This window comes from Larimichthys crocea, chromosome III (assembly GCF_000972845.2).
Source record: "Larimichthys crocea isolate SSNF chromosome III, L_crocea_2.0, whole genome shotgun sequence".
In the NCBI taxonomy this organism is placed as follows: Eukaryota; Metazoa; Chordata; class Actinopteri; family Sciaenidae; genus Larimichthys; species Larimichthys crocea.
The window spans coordinates 37,579,160-37,601,930 of record NC_040013.1 but is presented as its reverse complement, the minus strand read 5'-3'; the positions used below and the strand labels follow the sequence as shown (position 1 = coordinate 37,601,930).

The 22,771-nt window shown below is 39.4% G+C and overlaps 4 protein-coding genes across 6 annotated transcripts; 2 read left to right on the top strand and 2 right to left on the bottom strand.

Annotated features, from left to right (window-relative positions):
* The first annotated feature begins 462 nt into the window (after positions 1–462).
* On the top strand, positions 463–6,322 carry smyd1b (SET and MYND domain containing 1b). Of its 2 annotated transcripts, XM_010733177.3 has the most exons (10): positions 463–722; positions 1,549–1,725; positions 2,019–2,232; positions 2,912–3,042; positions 3,252–3,290; positions 3,967–4,162; positions 5,027–5,119; positions 5,304–5,467; positions 5,579–5,747; positions 6,022–6,322. In XM_010733177.3, exons 1-10 carry the CDS (start codon positions 601–603, stop codon positions 6,184–6,186), a joined length of 1,470 nt encoding a protein of 489 aa, XP_010731479.2. In that variant the 5' UTR covers positions 463–600; the 3' UTR covers positions 6,187–6,322. The 2 variants fall into 2 exon arrangements, with proteins under 2 accessions (XP_010731479.2, XP_010731480.2); XM_010733178.3 differs by lacking the exon at positions 3,252–3,290.
* A 1,134-nt stretch (positions 6,323–7,456) lies between these two features.
* On the bottom strand, positions 7,457–8,298 carry LOC104920807 (fatty acid-binding protein, liver-type). Its single transcript, XM_010733179.3, has 4 exons — positions 8,156–8,298; positions 7,804–7,976; positions 7,628–7,720; positions 7,457–7,544 (listed from the first exon to the last, which is right to left on the bottom strand). The coding sequence occupies exons 1-4, from the start codon at positions 8,220–8,222 to the stop codon at positions 7,494–7,496; spliced, it is 384 nt and encodes a 127-aa protein (XP_010731481.1). The 5' UTR covers positions 8,223–8,298; the 3' UTR covers positions 7,457–7,493.
* Positions 8,299–9,515: 1,217 nt separating this feature from the next.
* On the bottom strand, positions 9,516–12,051 carry LOC104920809 (isotocin-neurophysin IT 1). Of its 2 annotated transcripts, none has more exons than XM_019267682.2 (4): positions 11,980–12,051; positions 11,754–11,875; positions 10,487–10,691; positions 9,516–9,736 (listed from the first exon to the last, which is right to left on the bottom strand). In XM_019267682.2, exons 2-4 carry the CDS (start codon positions 11,871–11,873, stop codon positions 9,591–9,593), a joined length of 471 nt encoding a protein of 156 aa, XP_019123227.1. In that variant the 5' UTR covers positions 11,874–11,875; positions 11,980–12,051; the 3' UTR covers positions 9,516–9,590. The 2 variants fall into 2 exon arrangements, with proteins under 2 accessions (XP_019123227.1, XP_010731482.1); XM_010733180.3 differs by having other exon boundaries at positions 11,754–11,878; positions 11,980–12,044.
* Positions 12,052–13,741: 1,690 nt separating this feature from the next.
* Positions 13,742–22,072, top strand: znf366 (zinc finger protein 366). Its single transcript, XM_019267681.2, has 7 exons — positions 13,742–13,918; positions 15,799–16,827; positions 16,906–17,073; positions 17,498–17,648; positions 18,265–18,456; positions 20,438–20,612; positions 20,696–22,072. Exons 2-7 carry the CDS (start codon positions 15,806–15,808, stop codon positions 21,346–21,348), a joined length of 2,361 nt encoding a protein of 786 aa, XP_019123226.2. The 5' UTR covers positions 13,742–13,918; positions 15,799–15,805; the 3' UTR covers positions 21,349–22,072.
* The last annotated feature ends 699 nt before the right edge of the window (positions 22,073–22,771 follow it).

Below are 22,771 nucleotides of genomic sequence, written 5' to 3'. Positions count from 1 at the left end.
ATGTGTTTATATGATGAATGAGAGAGAGAGATTCAGAGAAAGTACTAGAACAGGGTAGAGAGAGATAGATCAGCTCTGTTCCTGTCAAACTTCTCGCAGCTGTCCAGCGTCACCACAGACTCCTGATAGACAACAGCAGCTGAGGGCCAAAAATAACCCTTTGGGACCAGACACCTACCAAATCATGTTGGGAGTGGGGGAACTTAAAAGAAAACAAAAAAACCTGACCATAAATTTAAATAAATGAAAAGATCTAAGAGAATAACAATGGGTTTCAGTGGTCTTTCTTTGAGATAAGGTTGTTGGTTTAAGTCATTAAACCAAGTCATTCATTTTTTTTCCTCAGCGAGAAATAATACTGAGACAAACACCACCAACCCATTTTCTGTGTCTGTTGGTACAGTTCAAGATGTGGATGGCTATTTTAGTACCTTAGGTGTGGAATGTGCAGTTGTCATTGAGGAACACAGGGAGCACAAATTGGTCTATTGGTCCACAACCACCCTATCGCTGTATTTAGCTCCTCTCTGCCACTGAAACACTCTTCTGTTCACCACTTACTCACCGTTCACCAGCATCTCAGGAACCAGTGCAGCTACCATGGAGAACGTGGCAATATTTGACTCACCTGGAAAGGGGAGGGGTCTGAAGGCTACCAAGGAGTTTTGGGCCGGAGATGTGATTTTTTCTGAGCCCAGTTTCGCAGCTGTTGTGTTTGACAGGTAAAGTAATGATACAAATTGTGGATGAGGACGCTCAATGGTGGGGGGTGTATTCAGATGTGGTCATTATGGGAATATCTGGGCAGATCAAGATTATATTCTGTGTCATTTTTTTCTCCAGGTTTTCAATGAATCCACAATATAATACATTTACCTGCTTGGAAGGTCTAATTACTGTGGTTTGATACTGACACAAGCGTGCTGTAGTAGGGCTTTACCGTATGTTACATTGTCATGCTAATGTAATTTCATGGTAACAACTGTGTGTCTAACGCAGACAGCACATTTTCAGGGGATAACTGTAACTAAATAAGTGCTGGTAACATGAAAGACCAAGCCATGCATCCATTTTCTGTAACTGCTTATCTTTATCAGGGTTGCGGGGGATGGAATCCCAGCTTGCTTATCTTGAACAATCAGAAACAAAAGTCACCCTTTTTAGAGAAAAAACTAACCGAGTGTGGTGGACAAAGTTGTGACAGTAGATTTTAGCATTTATATCTTTGAATTGTGAAAATATGTTATCAAACCTCATGACAGATTTTACTGTCTTTAGATCAAACTAATCTATTTACTACTTCAATTAGCAGTATGGGAACACTGAGTTAAGAATATTTAGTGATGATATGATCTAAGAAAGAATAGATTTCTTCAGAAAAAGAAACTTTTAAACAGGTAAAAAATACAGATAAAAGGTCAAAAATAGCCTCCAATAAAATGAAACGTATATGCTAAACTTCCATCTCTCTGGCTATGGTATCTACAATATACATTTGCTGTAATATATGAATCATAATATCGTTCCCTTTCCTGTCTTCTTCTGCAGTCTAGCAGAACGTATTTGCCACAGCTGTTTCCGAAGACAAGACAAGCTACAGAGGTGTGGCCAGTGCAAATTTGCCCATTACTGTGACCGAACCTGTCAGCGTGCTGGCTGGGCTGAACACAAGCAAGAATGTGGTGCCATCAAAACCTATGGCAAAATACCGAATGAGAACATCCGGTAAGTGGGAGTAAAAAGGAAAATAGAAAGGTGTTACTTAATTTTGATTTGATGTGCTGCCTTAATCAAATGAGTTATCCGAGAAAGACGCTTTTGTTATTCTGCTACTGTGTGCAGTTTATTTGTGAGATGCATCAGTGTCGTTTTCACAAAAATACAGATATGTCGTGTAAATAGTAGTTGCATCAAGGTCAGTAAGTCCTTAAAATTTGTCTTGAGATGATTTGTGTCAGATTTTCTCATGATCCTTGAAGTCATCTATCATCTTCTGCATTGTTCTTTTATATCATTAGTTTGGTGGCCCGCATCATGTGGCGTATTGACAAGGAGGGGTACGTGGTGTCTGACATGCAGCTGACCACACTGGATGAACTAGAGGACCACATTCCTGACATGCAAGAGGATGAGTTGCAGGAGTTAAAAGTGGACATCCACAACTTCCTGGACTACTGGCCTCGTACCAGCAAACAGCACACGATTGACGTTATCTCACATATTTTTGGAGTGGTGCGTTTATATGTGTGATCTCTTTATTGGCCATCACACATTTCTCTTTTGGTGGCTAGGTCCTCACTGAATGACCAAAACAAATGTGTTCAGTCGTTTCTGTCAACTCCTAAAATGTATTTTCATGTTTACCACTAGCTGCGGCTGACAAAGCAAAGTAAATACCAGTAGTAAACTCAGGCATGCCCCTTCATAGCTGCCTTTACAACATGACTTGTACCATCTAATTTTATACCGGACTGACGGCTAGCACACAATACCAGGTTAAAGAGAAACCCTATTCACAAGTCATATTTGTCTTAATAAGACATCCAGATATGTTAAGCACAGAAATGCTGCTATCAATAATAAACAATGGATGTTCTAACAAACAAGTAACAAAAAGAAAAACTGCAATTGCTAGATAATGGAAACTTTGTCTGCAGCCCAGACCATGTAACATATTTATCAGTGACAAGGCTTTGATGAACCCACTAGAAGTAGATCTACTGACTCAAATGTAGGCAAATATATCCTCTTTATCATCTAGAGATGATTTTATCTACTACAGTGAGAAATATAAATAGGTTTGATGAAGCCACGTTGCCTTATTTTTATGGGAGGATATATTGAAGCAGTGAAATACTGGAAAGACAAACAACATTGTTTGTGTTCACATTAATATTTTTTTTGTTTCCAGGTTAACTGTAATGGTTTCACTGTCAGCGACCAGAAGGGCCTTCAGGCAGTTGGAGTTGGTCTTTTCCCCAATTTGTGTCTAGTGAATCATGACTGCTGGCCAAACTGCACCGTGATCCTCAACCATGGCAAGTAAGTAAAAAGAAACACCACTGCAGGTGAAAGTACTCTAGTGATATACGTATTTGTCCTTTCAAAATTTGGTTTGCATTCACCTGAAATTGAATGTGATTAAAAATGTAAAATGTATGTGTGTGTGTTTGTGTTTACTTGCTGTTGTGTATTGTGTGTGAATGTGTTTGTCAGGTTTGGTGTAAAACTGCTTCCTGTTTGTCTTTCAGTCAATCGGCTGTGAATACTATGTTTCATTCTCAACGGAGGTGCGTTACCTCAACCTCAAGCCTTTTTCCAAGTGTTATTTTTGGAGCACCTTTGACTCTATGACATTAAAAGCTTAATCAACAAATCATTACACATAACTGCCATCCTCCCTTCCACTCTGTCTGTTGTAGAAAACAAGTCATGCCCAGTATGCAATGATTTGACTTTTTATATCAATATGTCAACATACTACTGTACATGTGAATGCTTTAACCTTCATTTGCCTTATTTAGTATAACAAAAGGCTGGTATTATTTCTCCTCTGCATATTACTTATCACCTTCCGAAAGCTAATTTCTTAACTCGACATTATTTATTAACTTTGTTTTGTCCACACAAAGTTTTACTCATGGGCTGCTGGTTTTTTCACTTTGTGTGTTTGTCCATGTATGATTGTGTCTGTCCATCATACCAACACAGTTTGCTGTGTCAGAGTGTATTAGTAGCTTCTCTCATTTATAACAAATTCCTTTTAGTTCACTTTTAACACCATGTAACACCAGATTAAAACAATATTCCCATTTACACTCCTTCAATCCTTCAACCATTCAGCTGGAATGACTGAACTGAAAGCCACACTATGGAACAGAGTTTCACCATCAATCATAAACTATGATTGAAATTAATGCATTATCCACATATCCGCTTGTATTTAATTGTGTTTCTCTTCCTCAGGATTGAGATTCGTTCTCTAGGTAAGATCTCAGAGGGAGAGGAGCTGACAATCGCATATGTGGACTACTTGAATTTGTCGGAAGAGAGACAAAGACTGCTGAAAACACAATACTTCTTTGACTGCACATGTGAGCACTGCAAGAACCACCTCAAAGATGACTTGAAGTTGGGGGGAACGGAAGTGGATGGAGTCAAGGTTTGTGTTTGTCGAAATGTTTGTCTGTATTGATGAATGTGAGACTATATTTTATACTTAATATTTCTATAAGACAAAAAGGACCAAACCCTGTCACTACATTTAGTTCTGAGTGGATGGGTGATAACAGACAGGGAACATGAGAAGCAGAGCACAGTGACTATTTTAAGGAGAGATAACTCCCAACAGATTGTACGTGCATGCATTCACACATGCTTTTGAAAAAAGTGGCCGTAGAGAAAAGTAAACTTCATCTACTCAGTTATTTCAATGACTTCATGGCAGTAGCTGTATTGTAATGTTTTGCCAAAAAACAGGAATTATTTTATCTATTTAATATCATATTGTATCACTTATATACTATCAATACCAATATCAATACCAAAGATTTTTTCATTTATTACTCTGAAATGTGTAAATCGATGTATGATACACCATAAAAAGGTAATTGAATGGCCTTGAATGATACAGCTTGACATTATCTTAATCTGTGAAGCACGAGTTAGCAGTTATAAATAGCACGTGTCAGGGTCTAGCCACAAAAAAAAAAGTTTATGGAGTTTCTATCTTAAGATATGCTGCTCAATAAAAACTTTAAAAAACTCAGAATGGTCTTTTAATAATATATGGAGAGTAAATATTTGTTACTAGTTAAATACATATTATATCATGCAGAGGGCCTATTCAGCAGGTTAAAGGTCTTCTTAAGATAAAAATAACCAGGTCTTCACCTTTATGGACTTAGACAAGACAACCTGAGTTGTAACAGAGTTTTATGGTGTACTTTGTTGTCAGTGTGTTTATGCTTTATCAGTGTTGCAACTTTTTAAAATTTAATCAATGTCTCCTATCTTTAACTCTTAGCCCTCAGAGGAGGAGGTGAAAGAGACAACAGATTACTGTTTCCAAATGCTGGAGAAGATGGACAAGGCTCGATTAAATGCCGACTACCATGAGGTACTGTATCGATTTACCTATAACACTAAATATAAACATGATGAGGTAGCTCTGAAATATGAATATATATGAAAATATATTTTTATCCTACAACAAAATTAAAAAATTCCTCCATCATATTAACACTTTGTGCTACTTCCTTGTTTTCAAAGATTTTACTCAGTATTTTTTTTTTTCTCTTCAGGTGGTAAAAATCTGCAAGGAGTGCATAGCGAAAACTGAGCCAATTTTGGCTGACACTCACATCTACCAGTTGAGGATATGGAGCACATTAAGCGAGGTGCAAGCTTACCTGCAGTACTTTAACGATGCTGCAGACTATTCCCGCAAAATGGTGGATGGATACGTGTAAGTACAAAGATATTGAATTATCTGTGATCACATGAGCATTATAACATCAGAGACATTCCAAATCTTCAGTGTGAAAAACTCAGTAAATAAAATCTCTTCCTCTGACAGGAAACTGTACCACCCCAACAATGCAGCTCTCGGTATGTCTGCTATGCGAGCAGGAGTGACTCATTGGCAAGCTGGGGAGATAGAGGTTGGCCACGGGATGATCTGCAAGGCCTACGCCATTCTCATGGTCACCCACGGCCCAACACACCCCATCACCAAGGACTTGGAGGTAAAAACCTCATGTCAAAATCATGATAAACTTTCCTTTGGCTTTGCTAAAAAGTAATTTTTTGGCTGAATTTGAGTTTTAGTGAGAAATGGGCAAAACACTTAGCTCTGGTGTGCATCTAAGGATTACCATTTTAAATTTAGATACCACTCTGGTACAAAGTGACTTTAGATACTCAAAACTGGTCAGCTTACAAGTGTCATTACAGCTATACCATAGCCAACTCATGGGTAAACATTTTCAGTGCTGATGTTGCTTCCTGATATTTCCACAGGCGATGCGCATGCAGACAGAAATGGAGCTGAGGATGTTCAAGCAGAATGAGTATGTCTACCACAGTATGAGAGATGCTGCTCTGAAGAACAAACCAATGGCCATGATGCATGAACCCAGATCTATGGAGGAGGGAATCAAGAATCTCTTCCACCGGAAGAAGTAATCAAGAGGACTGCAGTCATTCAACTATCAAGAAACCCATCCTAATAACCCCCATTACTTAATGTTTTGAGTGTTGTGTGAGGCTACTCATTTAGTCACTTTTTTTGTAGTTACTTTTCATTAAAATGTCAAACTTTTGCATTTTGTTTTTATTAAATCCAACTGAATTACAAAAATTAGGCATTTTTTTAAACTTCAGTATTCCCTACAGCCCAGCTCTGTAACAGATTGTGCATTTTAATCTTACATGAAAGCCAATTGTTTTGGTTTATGCAAGACTGTCCAACTATAGTTCTCATTACATATCAGGTAATGTATTGTCTAATCTTTACCCTGGATAAGGCAAAGTTTTGATCTCCAAAGATGCCTCCAGCTTTTTAAATAATTGCTGGCACAAAAGTGCTCAGTTATTTCATGAAGTTTTAAATAAATTGCCATCTTGAAGTGCATGAAATTATTTTGCCTCCAGAGAATGCATATTCCCTGTAGTGCTGTGCAAGGCAAGATACCAAGTTCGTGTAACCTGAAAGCATTTTACACTTTAAAAATGAACACTGAAAAGCCAAGCATAAAAGTTTGCCAAATAATGGTTCACATTTAGTTTTAAGCTGTACATAACAGCAATGTGGTCTGAGGGAATTTGGGACACCAGAGTGTCTGACAACTGAAGTAGCCTGTCCTGGAACTAATTTTTCCAGGAGCCCAGCCACTACAATGCTAACTGCTGTTAGTATTGACAGATTGCAAACCTATACTATGGTCTCAAGCTATAGTTGAAGTTTAGCCACCAGCTTGCAGTGAAAGTTGGTCACTATCCAATATACTGTTCCAAGCAGCAAGTTTAACTCCCTCTGCTGTCCATTGAGTGGTCCTGCAGTCAGGAATTTCTTTTAATGCCATCGAGGTTGAGAAATTCATGTTTCATGCCTCTTATTCAAGTTTCCCCTTTTCATTTCTCCAAGCACAAACATTTAAGCCCCATGACTACACTGCTACTGTGTTGGGAAAGTAAGGGGTCACATGAGCAATTTCATCACAAATTGATTTTGCACCTTCAGAAGGGCCTGTTGCTCAGTTCAGTCTACATCCTTGTAGACCTAAAGTGACCTTTGGCTAGTTCTCAATTTCCAAAAACACATTGAGGGGCCTCACGTTCTAGATCACTTACAACAGAAGAATGGGTCAACTACAGACACAGCTACTCTGCAGGTTGGAAATGAATTAAGCCCATCTTGCATTCAGAACTAGTTTTAAAGAAACCAAGACAGTTCTGCCTTTCATGTTTTTTATTATCCCAAGTGTAGACATTTACATGCGTTTGCTGGTCCTCTTGTATACAATGCCACCAAGAGTCATGGTCTGTGGAAGAGACAACTCCACATTAGAAACATGTATTTTAGCCATTGGAATTAGTGAAGTTATGAAACATTTAGTCTACTCACATTAACAATTGTGTTCCCATCCACCAGTTCTGTGACAGACTCAATTCCCTTTAGGGAGACCTTCAGCTTGTTGCCATCACGCTGAACCACCCCCTTGAAGTAGGGACAAGATAAACTTAAAGCAACAGTTAAATAGTTTTAGGTTCCTAGTGAGCCATGAGTTGTTGCTTGCTTACCTTGACCTTCTCTCCAGTGAGTGTCTCCAGCTCTGACTCCTTTCCAAGGGTGAAAGTGTTGACGAGGACCTTAGTGCCAGTAGTGACCGTCACTTTGAAGTTGTCACCATCCTCCTCAATCTCAGAGATACTCTTGATGTCTTTGCCTTTCTGGATGAGTTCATCAGGAAGACCTTAGACACAAACACCACTAGTAAGAAGCCATTACAAGTAATTTCTCATTTCCTTCCTGACAGTTGTAAGTTAACACAAACAAGACAAGTCAGATAACCATGTTGGATTGCAAAAACAATGAAAAGTCCAAAAGTTAGTCTCAAACTTAGCGGTCTAAGATGCATGCAAGAAAGCTTACCAATAGCCTTCATGAAAGGCTCAAAGTTCTCCTGAGACTCCAGCTGGTATTTTCCAGAGAAAGACATGGTGACAGACAGCGAAGGTAAAGGCAGAAGTGACAATCTGCCTGTTTTATACTTTCCAACTCCAGCCCAACAATCATTAACTACAGGTGTCTACAATTAAGGCAAGTCCAGCCCACTTCTCAGACGATCCACCACAGATAAGACAGAGATAAAAGAGGTACAGGGTGATCAGACTAAAGTTAGGTAACCCTTGATTCAGAGGAGAAAACAATAATACATTTCTTATGAGGTCTTATGATCCTTGCATAGAAAATGTATGTACTAATGTTGAAAGTTATACACTGACATATGATGACCCCCAAAACTGCTGACTGAACAAACTGTTGCTGTCATTTTTCAGTTTGCTGCTTTCTTTCTTCCTTCATCCTCCACCCTCCTCTCAACCCCTAACTTTGGCCTCTCAATTTCTGTTCCTTCTTTTCATAATTCTTCTCAAAGTTTTCCACCCTTTTGTCTTTTGTGTCCATGTCTGCCCGTCTGTTGTTTGTTCTGCATGACTTTATTTTTTATTTTATTTTTTTACACATTTTTCTTTTCTTTTGTGGTGAATCCCTATTTTTTTTAGAGAAGATGACTTATCTCTGAGTCTCTGATAAAAATCCAGCTTGAGTTCACTGTTACTTCCACAATATGAACTATACTCTACATTTGATTAGAGAGGTACTTTACTCAGATGATCTATTTATGATAGGCTGAACAAAAAAAGAGAGGAGATCATGATAGGAGAAAAAAATTACATCAAGCAGACTGTTAATAATCTCTTATCAGTGTAAACTTTCTTTCATCTGCTGTGCTTATTATTAATTTGTTTGTCATTCACCTCAATCACTGTTCGAGAACTTGTGGTTAGACCGTGAAGCTCACAAAAAGTGGATCAAAGGTGACTACTGTACAAGATAACCGTAACTGTTGCAACAGTGATTGAGTCACTAAAACTTCTGCGAAAACACACATAACATCATGTGCAGGTCTGTAACAGCATTATGCAAAGCTGAACATCTAAAAGATAAAGACGGCTCTGGGCTTTGTACATTTGTCAGTGTAACAATGCAGCCTGATAAGGTTTATGCTGACTTGTTTTCTAATGATTTTGAAACGTAGTGTGTTGAAACTCAAATTGCAGTAATACAACACTTTATACTCTCTCAAAACTTTATTTCAACATGCAGATATCTGGATGATTCATCCCTATTTTCATACATAAAAATATATAGACAAAGGCACTCTACAGAAGTGCTCCAGGGGAAAGAGCAAAATCAGAGTGATGATGACAAACAGAGAAATACAACTATATGAACTACAACTACAAGACCCATTTTGTCTCTACGTCTGAAGAGTTTCCCATGAGAACTTGGTGTCAGAAGCAGCTCATTGGTGCATTCGATGAGGAGATGTGTGACCAGCCAAATGCAGGAGCCTGAGGATGATGTCACCGGGGTCACTGGCCTCAAACTGGCTGGTTTGATCGTCCCCTTCCTCCTCAATAAGGCAGGATTGGTCTGTGGTGCAGCTTTCTGTGGCAGGGTTTTGGCAATAGTTAAATAAATAAATAAATAAATAAAGGATTTATTGCAAAGAATATGGTTATCTGTTATAGCAAGGACACTTTACGACATGTTGTTATCAGGTTTTGTGACTTAGTACCATGAACCTTTTCTTGACAAAGGTTACAGTGAAGAGAAGCACAATTCAAACGCAAAGACACAGTATGCTACTTATTCACCTTCACTTTACACAAGTTGGAGATCTAACAGTTTAAATAGGAATCAAGCTTCTAATTATGACAGTAAAATAATATATTACATATAATCACATTAACATACACTGAGCTAAATCAAAGTCTGTATTAGAATAAAAAGATACTAGACAATCATATAAATCACCCTTATGTGGAGGAAAGTAACTAAGTTTGTTTACTTAAGAACAATTCAGGGCACGTGTACTTAAGAATTTTGAGCAATTTGCGTATAAAACATGATGCATTTTATATTGTATCTAAACCGCCAAGTAGTCTATGAAAGAACTAGAATCAGCTTAATTTCTGTCAACTACAACATTAAAATACTGTTTACATAGTAAAGCAATGCAGTGGTTATTATCAAATAGTATAATATATACATAATATATATAGACAGAGCCTCTCTGTGTTTTTCGTTAAGTATAATATGAATTTGAACTGTACTTTTACTTCTAATGGAGTATTCTAAGAGAGTGGTATTGCTATTTTTACTTAAGTAATCTGAATACTGAATGTAATTTCTGACCTGCATCACAGCAAAGTCCTGAGGCAGCGCAGCGTCCTCCTTCAGATCCACAGGATCTGCCTCCTGCCTGGCAGGGGGTGAGCAGGTAGTTTTCCTCAACACAGTGAGCTGTTTCTGGGGATCCCAGCAGGCAGCCGAGGCCCTCCCCACAACAGATGCTAGGGCCGAAGCAGCGGCCCCTGTCTCCGGGGCCACAAGACATGCACTGGAGGAGGAAACGACTGATGATTATTGATGATATTTAGAATGTATTATCTTTGTAATTTGGCACTGGGAACAGCTGCGGTTCCCAAACTTTTTCTTCAAGAGACTCCTTTTCTAACACAGAGTAAACTGACAATACCTCACTAAATTACTTATTTTTATCGGTATTCCATATTATATTCAATGCATCACAATAACAGTAGAACAACTGATAAACTGTACAATTAACCCAAATGGTGAACACAATAACAGCAGGAAGATTCTGCAAAACAAGTGATTGAATTAATGAGGAGATTATTTAATATATATGATTTCTTCTCTTTTTTTTTTGTTGAAAAATTAAGCGTTTTCTGCTCTTTAGTTAAGAGAGTAAAGGGTCTGTCAATAGTTTGTGTTCTTATCTTATTTATTTTTTATTTTATATCTTAAATAATCAACTAAACCTTTAATCTCAAATTTTATTACATTCCTTTTTCACAGAAATGAATAAAATGCTTTGACATTTGCCCATTGCATACATTTTTTTTAAAGTTTACTTACAACCCCTAAATTCAAGACAGCCCTGTGATCCCCCCCATGAAATTCTGGCGACCCCTAATGGGAAGCACTGGTATAGAGTATTAGTTAACATTCTGAAGTTGATTTAAGATTTTCAGATTCTTTTATTTATTTATTTATTTATTTATTTATTTGTTTGTTTGTTTATTTATTTATTTGTTTATTTTTAGCCTAGGTTTCAGCCTAATACATTCTAGGAAGGTACTTTGACATGTAGCCAACAGCTGTTTATCTAATATAATTTGACTAGTTATTAGTTATTTATGTAGATGTTTTTAAACATCTATTCTATTTATTCATCTATTGCATGTACTTAAAGAGAGATGCCTCCTCCTTGCTCCTTTTTTGTGTGTGCTGTTCAGATAAAAAAAATCCCTTTCTAAAATGTGATTTGGGGCTATAGAAATAAAATGGACTAGACTCTAGAAAACATTTGTCACACTTCTGTCTCTGAGTTTAAAACTTCACAAAGGAAGTTAAATTAAAATCTGTAAAAGAAGCTCACCTTGCGCAGTGGTGCATCCATGATGGACCTCTTCCCACCAATAGGACAGTTAGAGATGTAACATGCTGAACATACAGACAGGACAAAAAGTAGGCACACAGATACGGCAGCTCCAGTCATTTCTGCTGAGAGATTGACAGAAAGATGGAAAGGTGAAACAAATTAGTACCCAAACATACAAAACTAAAGATACAACGATATATAAATCTGCAGAAACAAAACTCACTTGTTGTTCTTGATGAACAGTAGATTTCAAATGTTCGTTTCAGATGCTCCTAGATGCTTCTTCTGTTCTTGGTGCGTTAGGCATGTCTTATATACTTCCAGAGGTTCTTTTGGGAGTGACACAGAAACCCAAAAGCCACTTAGAGATCTTTAATGAGCCCGTTTTAGTTACTGTCACCTCTGGAGATGAAGCTGACCACTGGGCAGGCGGGGTCAAAGGGCCAGCTATTTCTGTGGCCTGCTTTGCTTTTTGCTATTGAGGATCATTATAGAAGGGCTCATGGTGCGTGACCATGCATTTTATAGATGACAGGAAAGTCAGAGAGGTCAAGAGGAGAATGGGGAGATGAAATTATTCAGAGCATGAATGGACATGTGCGTAGTACAACTTTGATTTGCTTTTATTAAAAAAAGGAAATGTATGTTAACCCTCTGGGGTCCTATTAACGGCTCTATGAATTGCTCGGGACCCAGAGGGTTCAGGTTTTTCTTCTTCGAGTATCTTTTCCAGGACATAAAGTGAAGACAGACCAACAAAAGTTTGTCCCTGAACCTCGGCCTGCTGAGCCGCCATGTTGGCTCGGAAGTAGAGTTTGGATGTTTGTAAACAAACGCAACAATGATGAAAAGGCATTCACACACAGATACACACCAACAATTTTTCCTTTCTATTAATAAAATACTTAATTCCTTACAGGAATTGACGCACACATTGTCCAGGTCTGAGGTTGATTGGTCTCATGAGCTAATTAAGACAGTTAATGATCAGCCACAACCCATAAAAGACGGTTTCACGGTTTCAATGATATGAGCTCAATTACTGCAGCTGACTCCTGAACCACTAACTGCCACCTCATCTCAATTAAAAGCAAGTTGATAACGTCGTCTTTGCTCACTAACTTCTAGCAGGACACTGAGACGTGGACAGTCATTTGAATTTCACCCCCACAGACAGATCATAAAACATAACTCAAGTCACCCTATAGAGATAAATAAGACAAGCTGCGGTCACAAAGTGGTGGAAACTGGACTGTCACTCAGACAATGAGCCACTCTTGCCTCCTAGTGGCTGTGTTGACACATTTAATCTATTTACGCATTCATTTTTCATTGTGTTACTGTTTTCATCTGTCGTGATTCTGCAGGAGAGGGACAAAGTAGCAGGAATACCTATTATGCAACACTGTGCAATCCATTATAATAACACTAAAAACAAGGCACCAAAAACTATTTGTCTTTTATTTGAAAGCTGAACAGTGTCAGTGTTTGTTGCAGGGCTTTTCTGCTGGATTGCATTACAGTATGCAATTGTTAATGTTGTGCAGAGCCCCTGCATGATAGATAATATGCACTTCCCATAAATGACTATGATCTGCTGGAACCTTAAAGGCCTAAAATATGTTTAAACAAAATACTTTAGGTTCTGATCGCAAGGTTAAAATCTTTTTCATATTACAACTAAAAATATACAAGATTTTTTTCATTCTGCAATCAGTCATTCTTAACATCTGAGATCATCAGAGCACATCATTTCACAGCTGTTAAACATTCAAATTGCATTGTTTTCTTGTGCAACATCAGATCTCGCCTCACTACGTTCCTCCAAAAGCTGTGCAAATCCCTATTTCATAGAGAAATGGAGATGTCTATCTAGTGTTTCCTTATTTTTCTGCAGGAAGGCACTAGGCTTGTTGACTTCCTCTCCCCTCCCTTCCTTCCTTCTCTCCGAAGGTACTCATCTGAAAAATGAGAACAAAGTGATTGTTCCTGTTCTCTTTCTTAAGTCACTTCAAATGCTATCCGTGGACGGGCGGCTCATTGTCAGGAGAGTTGCAGTGCGAGCAGGAGGGAGAAAACGCAGGTACAGGTACAACAGCAGCAGCTGCGAGAAGCACTTCAGCCACAGCATCACAGAAAACACACTCTGCTACACTCAGCTGGTAAGTTACACACACGCAGACTTCCCCGCAGCCTCATACAAACACACTCTTACATGGCACTGACTGGCATTTGAGGAGGGGCTTCGGTTTTAATGGATTGTTTGGAATGCATGGTGTGGCAAAGTACAGGCTGGGGTCTCTGCACAGTGCAACTTTGGAAGAGGTGGAAGAGGTGAAGAGAATAAAATAACAGGATCACATCCAGGGGTACATTTGAAACTGGCTGAAAGGGAAACATTGAACATTTCAGTATGCATCTAAACTTTGGAGAGAGAGGGATAACTTTTCTACCCATCACAGAATTTACATCCAGATGTTCATGTGTAATGGGTATTTTAATTATTTATAGAGTGTGTTGCTTCTTTTTTTTTCGAAACATAGTTTTTGCAGAATAAATGTTATGTTTGCGAGTTGATCTGAAATTGGTGTACTGAAATTTATCATCCACTCCTCTTGTCACCGTCTTTTCAACATAACTGCTGCATGCATATATTAAGAGGTGAAATGAAATGAAATTAACATTAAAAACATTTTCTCATTTCACCTTCTAAACTATGAGAATTGTTGTAAACTATGAGAACTGTCCCCTTGAGATGTCCCCTTGTGTTTTAGAAAATTGTAAAAGTATTTTTATGTATTGTATAAAAATAATCTTCAGGTGCACCCCTAGATATGGTAATGTGTGTATTTTATAGGAAGGCTATTTTCTTCATCTGCAACAACCAATGTTCCACAATAAAGTAGAACTTGTGGTCATGCTACAGCAGATTGATATGGATCTCATCAGTTTCTTATGATAAGCTATATACAGGAATAGATACGTACAACATTGCATAGCACAATCTGATGTCATGCAGAAGTAAGACAGTTCCTCTCTGAGTTATCACCTTCTTTTCACCCGTGACCATTGTATGTACTTATGTATGCACAAAACTGCAGTGGAGATGGTTTTATAGCTATACGACAGCTTCACCAATCAGTTTTATGCCACTATGTTATTTAATAAAACTCAGGCTGCAGGATGTGCTCACAGAGATACAGATTAAAACCATCACATAAGTTTATCAGTGGAAGAGAAAAGGGGAAGTTCTTCCTGGCCATCAGTGCGAGAAAAAAAAGATGAACAGAGCAGAGAAAAAAAAAGACATGGAGAAGCGAAAAGTGAGCAGGAGGTAGAGGTGAACATTTCACAGATAACTTCCTAATTTCAGGAGAGGTGGAGATCTGTGAGAAAGGAAGAAGTGAAAGGTTTCAGGTTGAAAACTAAAATGTGTGGGTGTCAACACTGTACACTGTATGTGTGTGTGCCCAGTTACATTCCTTCCACAGAAACCTTCTGAGAAACAGTTTCATATCACAAATAGAAACCAGACAGAGCCATTGGATGTACTTTTGTCATTTTTTTTCCTCCAAATGATGTGTCTGTTTTGAGGAGGCTGAAAGTATAGCTAAGCAGAGGTGGAAAGTAACTGAGTGCATTTACTCGAGTACCGTACTGTACAATTTGAGGTACTTATTTGAGTACTTTATTCTCCACCACATTTCAGAGGGGAAATATTGTACTTTTCACTGTATTTATTTAATAGCTATACTTACATACAAACTATACTCACAGTATAACATTGTCAGAGTCGTGATGGACATTTGAAAGAAAAAATGATCAAAAAACGATGCAGCAGAAGAGAGAGTAATATTGATGTTTTTAATTCTTCTTTCTTGTCAAAACCTTGCATCTATATTACCCACAATGCAATTCTGATGCGTCATTCTGAGATTTGGGTGTTTTTCACATATGCAGTATTTTGATGTGTGAGTGTAGAAGATCTAAATACTTCAACATTGTAACTAAGGACATTTAACCTGTACTCTTTCTAACGCAGAAAAAACATGGAAACAGACAGAATGAATTTCTCACCAGCGAGAAGTCCTCCTCTCAGAGATGAGCTAAGACCGGCATCCCAGCACAGTTTCTACCTAAGCCCACCACCGCTCTACATTAAGCCCCAAAAATTCTCCCCTCCCCGATACCCCAGCATATCACCCAGCAGAGACACATACAGTGCGTTCAGCCCACCCGCTTTCTTTCCCATGCTTGGCCCTGGTTATACCCAAAAGGAAGGATCCCAAAAACGCAAAAGAACTCCTTTCAAAATGGACACCCCAGGAGGTGAATCTCCTGACAGAGGAGCCGAGGAGGCAGAAGAAAGCATGAGTAAGAAGACAGTGGATCTCGCCCACATTCCCTTCTCTCTCCGACCTCCCCCCATTCCTTCCCTATCACCTAAGCCCATCCCCGGTATGATCGAACTAAACAGACTGCAGCTTCATCACAGATCACCAGGTATGAATCTACCAGTGCAGGTGAAACAGGAGCCTCTCAGTCCTTCCCCGGTTTGGCCTCCCTCTCCTCTTCTCCTCCACCCTCCTTACTTCCCATCTCTCCACCACGGCCTCCTCCCATACCCCTTCTTCATGCCCGGACCTGTCATGCACCTCTCTCCTGGTTCTTTCTACCCAAGAGAGGACCACCGCCCAAGGCATCACAGCCGCGATGGACCTCCTCGTGGTGGGACAACCAGTGCTGAAAAGCTTGGTCTCAACATCCACGTGGATGACAGTTACTATGTAGATGTGGGAGGAGATCAGAAGAGATGGAAGTGTCGTATGTGTGAGAAGTCATACACCTCCAAATACAACCTTGTCACGCACATCCTGGGTCACAACGGCATTAAGCCACATGGATGCCACCTGTGTGGGAAACTGTTTAAGCAGCTGAGTCACCTCCACACACATCTGCTCACCCACCAGGGCATGAGGCCCCACAAGTGTCAGGTGTGCCACAAGGCCTTCACTCAGACCAGCCACCTGAAGAGACACATGATGCAGCACAGTGATGTGAAGCCATACAGGTACATGTTTTGTAGTATAGTTTGTTTCTGATTTTTATTTTCTGTTTTTATACTCACACACTTTCTCTGGTCCTTCAGCTGCAGTGTGTGCGGTCGAGGTTTTGCTTACCCCAGTGAGCTGCGTGCCCATGAGTTGAAACATGAGAAAGGCCAGGAGAACGTATGTGTGGAGTGTGGTCTGGACTTCCCCACACTGGCCCAGCTGAAGAGGCACCTGACCGCCCATCGTGGCCCCACCCTGTACAGGTGAGCCTTTGCAGAAATAATGATTGTGCTCTTAATGCAATTGTTTGACTTTATAGGGAGAGAGAGATAGACAAGAATACTGATACTATTCTCTACACTAAATACAAGACTTAGCGGCTAGTTGGCTTAGTTTTGCATAAAGATAGCAGTACCAAATTCTGCCTATGAGCACCTCTGACTACATTATATTTAATTAGATCTAGTTGTTTCTCCTTGTTTTCAATCTTTGTTCTAAGCCAAGCTAACCGGTTGCCAGCTGTTGCTTCATATTTACCGTACATACACAAGAATGGTATCAACCTTGTCATTTAATTCTCTGCAAGAAAGTAAAGTACATTTCCCAAAATGTTGAACTACTGCTTTAACATTTCAGTTCTCTATTTGGCTCCATAAAGAGGCTACTGTGTATCTGTTGTCCCTGTAGGTGTGCAGAGTGCCAAAAGACTTTCCAGTACCCCAGCCAGCTTCAGAACCACATGATGAAACACAAAGACATCAGACCGTACATCTGCAGCGAGTGTGGGATGGAGTTCATTCAGTCACATCACCTGAAACAGCACACGCTCACTCATAAAGTATGTTTAGTTGGAAGGACAAAGAGAAAAGATGCAGCATATGTCATTGTTTTTTGTTGTTGTTGTTTTTTTTACACGGGATGGAAGCAAAAGCATGGATGTTTGGCATCAAACAGAGTTATCAATTTTGCTGTCACATGAAGACATTTCCATTAATCCTTGTGCAGATTTTGGATGGTGGAGGTGGCTTAAAGATGTTGGACACCAGCCTAACAGGTTGTTTTGGCAGCTATCACATAAGCAGTTTCCGCTTAAAGTCTGTCTCCTGAAACTGTTTAACCCCGTAATATCCGGTTTTCATATTTTATTTCCTCTTTGGGTTGGAAACACCACCCAGTTGCACACTGATTGGCAGGATTATATATTAATATATTGTATGAGCTTGTCCAAAGTCTTAATTGAATTGGTGTGATGTTTACACTGAGTGAAATTGAAGACCAAGACTTTATGACTGCACCTTTTCATCAAATGAGTCTTGATTGAGGCATGATTTTATACAGATTCTCCGAAAAAGACACAATTGTTTTGACAACTTTGAGATCCCCACAAAATAATTCAGTTCAATGGGATCTTATTTGTTTGTTAACCACATTTTCCACATTCTCTTGTTCTTCAGGGGGTGAAGGAGCACAAGTGTCGCATCTGTGGGCGTGAGTTCACCCTGTTGGCCAACATGAAGCGCCATGTCCTCATCCACACCAACATACGGGCCTACCAGTGCCACATGTGCTTCAAGAGTTTTGTCCAAAAACAGACTCTCAAGGCTCACATGATTGTCCACTCAGACATCAAACCCTATAAATGCAAGGTTGGTCAAATTTAACATGTCAGCGCCACAATCCATGACAACAAAGATACCATAACCTTAACAAGGTAGTAGTTGTAACCCAAACCATGTTTCCTGTATAAGTTGCCTTTGAGCCTAAGCCTAATCACAATGGTTTGGGTGACAGTGTTCCAAAGGGCGTTACTAATGTTGTATGTCGTCGATCAATTTGCAGGAGAAAATATGAAGCTACAGTCTGCAGCAGGTAAGCATGGCTTTGCACAAACACTGGAAACAGTAAGAAACAGCTGGCCTGGCTATGTCCAAAGGTAGCAAAATCCACCTAGTGGCACCGGTAAAGCTGAATGGATGCTATATTCAATTTGTTTAATCTGTACATAAAGCTAACAGAAGTGATGCATCACTGCTACATTATCTATTTGTTACTTTTGGACAGAGCAGACGAGCTGTTTCCCCCCTTGTTTCCTGTCTTTGTGCTATGCTAAGCTAACCATCTTCAGCTGCCTCCAGCTTCAGATTTAGTGTCAAACATAAGAGTGGTCGAAGCGAACATGCTTATTCTGCAAAACACATACTAGATCTGAAATATGAATTCCTTTTGCTTCAGGGTGTTTTAATAGAGGCATCCAGGTGTTTTATTGTAAACTAAATGAACCAAATGCGTATTTAAACACAGCAAAGAACCCAAACTGTAATATTTGGTGGTAGCTGCTATTAAAGGATTTCCCCTTTTTTTGGAGTGTCTGTTTGGACATTGGTGTTTTGGTATGAGGACTGAGACGATGACCAGATAGCAGAGAGGCTTTTGGCAGTAGGTCCCTCCTTGTCCATAGGAAGGATATCGCCGCACAAACTGCCTCTCTAACAATGGCCCCCCAGCCTCCCCGGAGAACAGGGCCCTCAAATAGATTTCATCTCGCTTTCTCTGCTGCTGGAGGGAGCTTCCTGTTTTCTCACGGTCCTCTTGGACAGTTTACAGTCCCTCTCTCCTCCTGAAGGAAAGGACCACCCTAATAAAAAAGAATGCAGAGGAAGGACAGCGCAGGAGTTGCCCTTCCCTGTTCTCCTCCTGGCCCTGTCTCGATGTTGCTTCCTCTCTCTCTCTCTTTCTGTTTTTCTTGTGTGTGTGTGTCAGGGAGTAAGAGAGAGGGGGGAAGACAAAGAGGAAAACAAGGATAGAAGGAGGGAAAAAGGGTGTGTGCGTGTCTATGTATATCTGAATGCCTGCACATTCATTCATGATTACGTGTACCTCAACAACTCGTCATACTGCAAAAATTAGTCATCTAACAAAGGGGGTTTGGCAGAGAAAGAAAAATAATAGGTGGATGGTATTGGCCTATTGTTTTTGTATCCTCAGATAGTGTTTACTGCAGCCAGTGGTGGAAAGTAAATTAATATATTTACTCAAGTATTGCGGTTGTATGCAATTCAGAGGGTACATTTGTACATTTTTCTCAACCAGCTCCATTTTTCTGATTTTAAGATTGATATTTCATTTACAAAACATATGATCAGCGTTTTAAATATGATCTGTTGCTGACTTAACAGTATGCAAATGAATAAAACAAGTGCTTTTTGTTTCCATACTTAAAGGAGACTTTGCTAAAAATATATCTGTACTTTTCCTGAAGTAAAATGTTGAATGCATGACTTTTCTTGTGAATTATCACTGTGGTATTGATACTTTTACTACAAAGAAATGCTTCTTTATTTGGTGAGAATTTGATGAAAGATACTACTCCCACATTGTAAATATGTAGTTTAAGCCAAAGCCTAGCTTTTGCTAAACACTGGAAACAGTGCACCCACTAATTAACACATTACTGTATTTCTCACAAGTTTAATACATGCAAAAACTGTAAAAATGGCAATTCACTACAGCTGAAATGGCAGGAATCAGCCATTCAAAATGCATATATTACTGTTAATATTTTGTAAAAATGACTGGATTTCGGTTAATGGCAACTTACACCTTACACTTCTCTCCCTTGTCTTTCAGCTTTGTGGGAAGGAGTTCAACAGGATGCACAACCTAATGGGCCACATGCATCTCCACTCAGACAGCAAACCCTTCAAATGCCTTTACTGCCCAAGCAAGTTCACACTGAAGGGAAACCTTACCAGACACCTGAAGGTCAAACACGGCGTCATGGACAGAGGCCTGGATGAAAGATGTAGGTATACACAGAACATGGATGCTATATGCATTTTACATACAAAAGTTAGTTGATATAATTATTTATTTATCTGATTTCAGTGTTTAGGCAAAGAGGACGATTCTGCCTGTCCACCCCTATGGGCCTCCTCACCCACTTCAGCCAGGAGGAGCCATTTGACCTTTCCCAGAAGTCCCCAGGCCTGCCCAACCTACGCCTCTCCCAGTCTGATGGCGAGAGCGTCCCTGGTAGCTCAGGTCAGGAGGAGGATGAGGAGAGCTTGTACAGAAGGAGTCAGTACAGCCCTGAGGTGGACCAACACGAGCTGGAGGAGAGGGGGCAGGGGTCTCCGGGTGAACTAAGGGCAGAGGAGAAGCAGAAACAATTGTATCAGCAAGATTTAGATGAACAGACATATGAGAGAGAGTCAGCAGCAGGGGGGAACTCTGTAGATCCCAGAGGTGAGAAGGTGCGTCTCTTACAGTCAGAAGAGGCATCTGAGATGGCATATGAATCTGATTTAGAGCTAGGTGACCAGGTGTACCACCACGAGACAGGTCGTAGACAGTCATATGGTTATGACTCAGATGATTCTGAACTAGAAGATCAACACCAAGAGCTAGATGAGCCAGAGCAAGACAAACAGCATGTGGATGAGTTTTGTGACCCAGCAAAGAGGAACCAGAGCAGATCAGAGACAGGTGAATTTATGGAAGTTATGGATCCACAGGATGAAGAAGAAGACAAAGAATGAGTTGATAAATGAGATAAAAATGCAGGTTTTAGGTAAATGGAGATGGGGATGTTCAGGAGACACGCCCCTGAGGAGAGAGGAAAGTGTGTAGGTCTTAAAATAAAACTGATTATGTAAGATGTGGTCTAATATAGTAGTGGTATAGTAGCACAAGAGAGCATTTTATTACCAGAGCAACTGAAATACAAAGCTGTGAAGCATAATGCATGTACAGAACATATCATACACTGATGAATTAATCGCGGACACAGGTTTAACGTGCACTACTGTGCATTATGGTGTAGCTTTTTGTAAATATAATGCAAAAATGTATTTAATAAGATTTATTTTACAAATCATTTTGCAATACTGACTCAAATATGCAATTTTTCCTTAAACTGTCACTGTCTTGTTTGTGTACATCTATGATATTACAATCAAAAATGTGTTGTTGCTCAAACCATTGTGCATGTTTTGGGGTTATTTTGTTATTACTTTTGTTTATTTGTGAGTAGTCTTGGGTATAATAATGTTGTTTTTGACGGATACAGATGTGACAAAGCTTGAGTTTCTCAAATCAGTTGATTGTCTTTATGAAAAAAACTGTGATTTTGTTCTTTTTATGTCTAATGTTTAGGGTTTTTTTTCTTATCTATATGCCTTGTTAGATCACCTGAATATGATTGTGCTAGATAAATACAAAAATAAAAGCTTGAATGCATGAACCTGTTTAAAGAACCTGCAGTTTGTGTTTTACACACCGTATGAACATCCCTATAACTGTTTTGAAAGAATATAAGTCCAGATATTAAATGTCAGTCCTCTCCGTCTGACATATTTTACCAAGCCAGAGACGATTGCTGTGAGTTTCAAAAAGCTTGCCTTTCTCCTCCTGCTTCTCTTTCAAAGCAGAGGAAGAGGAAGAGAAAACACCTCTCCCCTTCTCTCTTTTAGGTCGTGATCAAACAGTAGTGACGGACACAGTGGGTGTCCCAGACAAAGGCTTCATATGTCTGTATATGACTCAGAATAAAGCATTGTTTTTGCTCATTGCAGAAGCTCCACTAAAAACAGAAATACTACTGACATGAAAGAGTACCTATAGACTGTTTTTTATTACACAGAGATGCATTATTAGACAGTGCACTACATGGGATATCTCACATTTATCTATTAGAAAGTAATTCAGAAAACGCTGATTTAAAGTATTGTTTACTGTTTTAATCCACACTGTAATAAAACATTACTGGGTTATAGTATCACGTTACATCTCACTTTATCATGCCAGTTCAGGTAAACATCGAGTCATTTCTTGTCAGATGAAATGCAGAACAGCAGCTTCTCTATTTCTACCAGTGACGACCACCGTGTCCTGAAGGGCGAAACTGCAAACAGTTTGAGGAAGTTCTCACATCCTCCTCTCCTTTCCTTTCCTCACCTACAC